Source organism: Bubalus bubalis, chromosome 23, assembly GCF_019923935.1.
Source record: "Bubalus bubalis isolate 160015118507 breed Murrah chromosome 23, NDDB_SH_1, whole genome shotgun sequence".
NCBI lineage: Eukaryota > Metazoa > Chordata > Mammalia > Artiodactyla > Bovidae > Bubalus > Bubalus bubalis.
The window spans coordinates 34,170,657-34,176,656 of NC_059179.1; the positions used below are offsets into that span (position 1 = coordinate 34,170,657).

General features: G+C 43.5%; 1 protein-coding gene and 1 non-coding gene across 2 annotated transcripts in view; both read left to right on the forward strand.

The window, feature by feature from the left end:
• The window catches only part of CASP7 (caspase 7), a 41,875-nt gene extending 36,161 nt beyond the window's left edge, over positions 1-5,714 (forward strand). Inside the window, exons 5-7 of the mRNA XM_025274122.3 lie at positions 377-552; positions 1,107-1,236; positions 3,894-5,714. Coding sequence (XP_025129907.1) covers positions 377-552; positions 1,107-1,236; positions 3,894-4,117 — 530 coding nt within the window. The 3' untranslated portion in view covers positions 4,118-5,714. The remainder of the gene's footprint in view (positions 1-376; positions 553-1,106; positions 1,237-3,893) is intronic.
• TRNAG-CCC lies at positions 584-656 on the forward strand. Its single transcript has one exon. It is a non-coding gene; the product is annotated as a tRNA-Gly (tRNA).
• Positions 5,715-6,000: the final 286 nt, after the last annotated feature.

Sequence of the window (6,000 nt, forward strand, 5' to 3'; positions counted from 1 at the left end):
AACCCATTTAATGGGTAGCTCCATTTTACAGACAAGAAAACCAAGACACAAAATGGTTAAGCAGCTGGCCCAGTGTCACAGATCTAAGCAAGGCCCTGGCCTTCAGCAGCCCAGTATGCTGTCCCAGGAGCTGCCTGAAGCCCGCTTGCCTGTGGGATTCTCTTCCACGTGAGGCAGCCTCGTTCTGGTTTCAGACTCAGTGGGAATTCTAGAATTCTCCCTCTGACCTCTCCTCAGTGTCATACAGGGGTGCTCCTCCACCTTCTGCCTGTCCCTCTTCATCAGTGGCAGCCGCCAGACTGGAAGGGAACAGTACCTCTGAGGTCCCACACCCAGGAGTCATATTTTAACTTTTCAATGTTTCAATGGCTTGCAGCTTCTGAAGAAGACCACAGAAATTCAGCCTGCTTTGCCTGCATCTTATTAAGCCATGGAGAAGAAAATTTAATTTATGGAACAGATGACAAGATAGCAATAAAGGACTTGACAGCCCATTTTAGGGGGGATCGATGCAAAACCCTGTTAGAGAAACCCAAACTCTTCTTCATTCAGGTAATCCCTTTTCGGAGTCTATAGAGAGACTTCCCTGGTAGTCCAGTGGCTAAGACTCTGCTCTCCCAATGCCGGGGGCCCAGGTTCAATCCCTGGTCAGGGAACTGGATCCCACATGTTATAACTAAGTGCAACTAAGCTGCAATTAAGACCCAGCACAGACAAATAAATTAATTTTCTTTAAGTATTAAAATAATTAAAAAAAAAACGAAGTCAATAGAAATGAAAAAAGATTACAGAGTGACTTGGCTTGTATCATTTTTTACAAATCTACATGCTGTTTCCATTGGGGTATGCAAATTTAGGTTGTATTTTTCTACCTCTAATGCTTGGCATCTATATTTGCATTGGATCAGAAATTATCTGAGTTTAAGACATTATAGTCTTTTTATTTGCTCTGCTTGGTAATTCAACACATCTTCAGATTATCTTGGACATCGTTGTGTTGCTGGTACATGCCAAGCACAGTTCTAAGACTGCAGTGGGATACAGCTGTGAATAGGACACGTGTTCCTAGTCTCAGCTTCATGCAGCCATCTCTGCTTTGATTTTAGGCTTGCCGGGGGACAGAGCTCGATGACGGGATCCAGGCCGACTCGGGACCTATCAATGACACTGATGCTAATCCCCGATATAAGATCCCAGTTGAAGCCGACTTTCTCTTTGCCTATTCCACAGTTCCAGGTATCAAGTCCCTTGTCTGCTAACCACACTGTGCATCCCACCTTTGAAATGGAGACTTGGAGCTGTGTTAGTTTCCTATTGCTGCAGTGATAAATTGCAGCAAACATGGTGGCTGAACACACACAAATGTATTATCTTACAGTTCCGCAGGTCAGAATTCCAGAATGGGCAGCAGTTCCTTCTAGAGACTGTAGGGGGCGCAAACCCACAGCCTTGATTTCCCAGAATGTTTAGAACTGCCTGCATCCCTTGGCCTGTGGCCCCCTTCCTCCAGCTTCAAAGCCGGCAGCCTCATACCTGACTCTCCTTCCATCCTTAACGTTCTTTCTGACCCTCTTATAAGGGCTCCTGTGGTTAGACTAGTCCCGTCTGGATAATCCCAGGATAATTTCTCTATCTTGTTTCCTTGACCTCAGCCCCATCTGTGAAGTGCTCTAGGGCAGCAATTCCCAGCCTTTTTGGCACCAGGGACATGATTCATGGAAAATAGGTTTTCCATGGACCAGGGTGGGGGTGGATGGTTTCCAGATGATTCAAACACATTACATGTATTGTGCACTTTATTTCTATTATTATTACATCAGCTCCACCTCAGGTCATCAGGCATTAGATCCTGAGGACCCCTGCTTTATGGCATGAGCATTTCTGAGGGCCACTATTCTGCTTACCATGGGGATATAGTCACTTTTCTCTCCAAAAGAAAGCTGAATTCTCTCATTTATGAGTGTTATTATTATTGGTAATTGTAAGAACAAGCGTGTCTATGGCACCTATTTACTGAGTGTTTTTCATGTCTTTTACCCTGAAATAATTCTGTAGTAGTAAGGAAGGGTGTTACTTCTGTCCTCATTTTACAGATAGAAAAAAAAAAATTGAGCTTGAGTAAGTTTAAGTGACCTGCCCAAGGTCATATAGAGATTTTCATACATAATAGAGTCATATAGCTCAGACCAGGATTCCTTTATACAGTAGCCTGTAAAGAAGCACCAGAAATGCCAGCAGCAAGCAAGCCTCCCTCTTGCTTGGGTTAGCCTGAGCAAGTTCAGTGAAGTTCCATTGTTTGGGGTAAAAACCATCACTCAGAATTCTCCCAGCTGTGGTAGTAGTTTGTCAAGTGCTTGGTATAGAAGTCCTGGTTACCGTAAGTTGGCTGTTGTGTTTGGAAAACCAGCTCTGGAAAGATGTACAGATGAGATTTTGTGAGAATGGAAACTTCACAAGTTTTAAGAGTCCTGTAAAAAAAGAAATTTGGTTCCTGCCCTTGAGAGGAAGGCAGAGTCATGGGAGCATGTAGTTGTGCAATCCAACCTGTCAGTTGAGTTGGAGGGGCCCTAAGCCGGGTCTGGCAGAACTGAAGGAAGAAGGGTGAATCTAAGGGTGAATTCTAGGGAGGCAAGTGAGAGAGGCTTCTGAAGAAAGAATTTCTGTAACCGAGTCTTAAAAAATCAAATAACAGGAGGAAGGTTGAAATGGCTTATCAGACAGAGTGCCCAGGGGCAGGTGGCTCAGTGCATTGGTAAAACTCAAGAGCTGGACCACGGGGTGTGTTAGTCTTTTCAGGCAGCTCTAATGTAAGTCCACAGGCTGGGGAGCAGAAGTTCATTTTTCACAGTTCTGGAGGTTGAGATCAAGGTGCCAGGCATTGTGGCTTTTGATGAGACCTGATACCCTAGCTTGTAGACCACTGCCTCTTCACTGACGTGGCCCAGGGAGGAGACAGAGGCCATAGCACAAGGTATGACTGGGCATGTTGTTGTTGTTGTTGTTCATTAGCCAAGTTGTGTCCAACTGTTCACAACCCCATGGACTGCAGGACTGGGCATGAACAAGGTTCAAACCTAGACAGGGAAATGGGGACCCAGTTGTGGTGGGCCCTGCAGGAGGTGCTAAGCAGCCTAAATTTCACCCTCATATAGAAGGAGCCGTTTTACACGAGAGAGGGATGTCGACTTAAAAAATATTCACAACCTAAAACTTGAGAGTTATGTTTTATTACATGGAAATTTTTAGGACTTAAGCCCAGGAGATAGCATCTCAAGTAATCTTGGGAGAACTCCAAGGAGACAAGGGAAGGAGCCAGGTTATATAGAAGTTTTGCAACAAAAGGGCAGGTAGTTTGAACATCAAAAGGCTATTGTTAATTAAAGAAAACCAGATAACCCAAATTAATGTAGTGCTTCTCTATGTATGGGAAGAGGCAAGAGTCTGAACTGCCTGAAATCACTGCTTTCATATGCATCAACTACTGGGTCCAGTATCCTGTGTTTTTCACAACCTGAGCTCCCTTGAGGCTCACCATCAGGAGTGGCTGCAGTCTGCTGGCTGCTAGATCACAGGTATTCTTCTCCTTCCTGAGTGCCCTTTGGGCTCACCAGCTCACATTGGAGAGCTGCAGTCACTGATGACTATGACATCCTCGTTTACTGATATGGCAGGAAATATTCCATTTCTCAGGGACAACATGAGATTTGTGTTTTAGAATGATTCCCTGGAGTACAGAGTTTGGAGAACACATATGCAGTATGGGTAAGTGGGGACTGAGGTCATTTAAGAAGAGCGCATATGAAGGCCCCAGTCACAGACAGCTCCTTCTGGGTAGTGAGCAAAGCAGCAGCCAGGTCAGCTGACTTCATCTCCTTTCTCTTCTCCCATTGAAGGCTATTATTCATGGAGGAGCCCAGGGAGTGGCTCCTGGTTTGTGCAGGCCCTCTGTTCCATCCTGAATGAGCATGGGAAGAGCCTGGAGATCTTGCAGATCCTCACCCGGGTGAATAACAGGGTGGCCAGGCACTTTGAATCCCAGTCTGATGATCCACGCTTCCACGAGAAGAAGCAGATTCCATGTGTGGTCTCCATGCTCACCAAGGAACTCTACTTCTGAAGATAATTCATTCCAGGGGAATGCACCAGCTGAGAAGCTACGGATCATTTGTTGATGAATCAGAAATTTTTTTTGTAATGCTCTTAAAAGATCCAGAAATTCTAAAAGATTTTAATTTCAGGAAAATTATTGATTCAATGGGAAAGAAACTCTCTGGTGCTGTCTTACGGTCTCTGAATTTTCAGAGACTTTTTTTTTTACATTGTTATCCATTTGATGACTTTTTCTCTTAAGATTCATTTTGTTTGTCTTTCTCCTTGTTGTCGCACTTAGTACATACAACAAAAATGACCTCTGCAAATGACTTTTGACTGTGTCCACCATAACTGGTGGTGACTTTGGAAGACTGTCAGAGTCATATTCGTAGTGGCAAAGAGAGTCTTGACAAAAAACAGCCAAAGGGATATTATTCGCCTATATTGCAGAAAGTGGAATATCGAATGCAGTTTGAGTGAATTTTTCATTGACTTAGGGAAGATTCTTGTGCAAAAATTCCCAGATATGTTAAGAGGCAGGAAAAAATAAAATGATTCTAATATGTAGCAGTCGGGATCCAGTCAAGAAAACGGAAACCATTCTAGGTATTTCAGTAGAGAGAATTTAATAGAGGAAATTTACATACATAGATGATGAAAGAGAAGATAAATGACAGGAAGCTGTAACCCACGTGGCACTAGTGATGAAGAACCCGCCTGCCAGTGCAGGAAAGCTAAGAGACTCGGGTTCAATCCCTGGATCAGGAAGATTCCCCTGGAGGAGGGCATGGCAACCCACTCCAGTATTCTTGCCTGGAGAATCCCATGGACAGAGGAGCCTGGTGGGCTGTAGGCCATAGAGTCACAGAGTCGGACACCACAGAGGTGACCTAACATGCACATGCGTTGTCACATAGGCTTATGAGGAGGTGTGGTTCCTTAAGTCCAGAAACCGGGATCCTGCACAGGAGCTGAAACCATGGTGGGGCTGCCTGGTGGGAGCTAGACCGCCCAGGAGTTGTAGGAAATGAAGCAATGGCAGGGACAAAGCCACTGCCCACGATGAAACAACACCAGATGAGTCAGACCTGGAAAAATTCCTCATTTTTTCCACCTCGCCTCCTGCCCTGTAATCTTCCTTCAACACCTTACCCTTCCAGCTCTACCTGGAAGCCATCTGGCAAGGGTCCTTGGAAATGTGATTTCCTGCAATACAGAGCATAGCCAGGCATAGTGAGGCAGAGAAGGAACGAGAAATGGTTATGGGCCTGGTTCACAATGTGAACAGAAGGAATTCTATTCCCCGTGTTCAGCGATTCATCCATTCAGTCATTTATTCATTGAGTTGTCAGACAATCTGTGCATTACCTACTATGTGCAAATTCATCTATTTTAGCTTTATAATCTACCTGGAACTTTTTAGGTTATTCCAAGCTTTATTCAGAGTAAATTTTTGTGACCTCTAATTCTCTAAATGGAGAAAGGTTTATGGTGAAAATGTTTGCCCTGTGCTTTCAAGGTGGTGTTCTCTTTTGAATTCTTGATAAATTACTGTTTTATTTTGCCTAGTAACTTGTTAACAAGTGTTTATATTTATTGATTAAAATATGGTTAATTCCTAATCTGCTCAGTTTGCTTTCCTTTTGAAGTTTTGTTTTGTTTTGTTTTTATGGCAGTTGGAAAATGAGAAAACAGAATAAGAACTGACCCTATGACTTGACCTCAACACAGAACGTAATTCATGATTTCTTTTGAAGCTAGGACACTAATAAAACAACAAGTAAATCATCACTTAGGAAGCTGAAAATTTTCACATTAACAGTTAATGAACTTGTAAAGCTATTTGTGATGGACCGGCATTTATTAATTTGTCAACAAAATCAGATTGTGTAAAAGTATCCTCTTTCA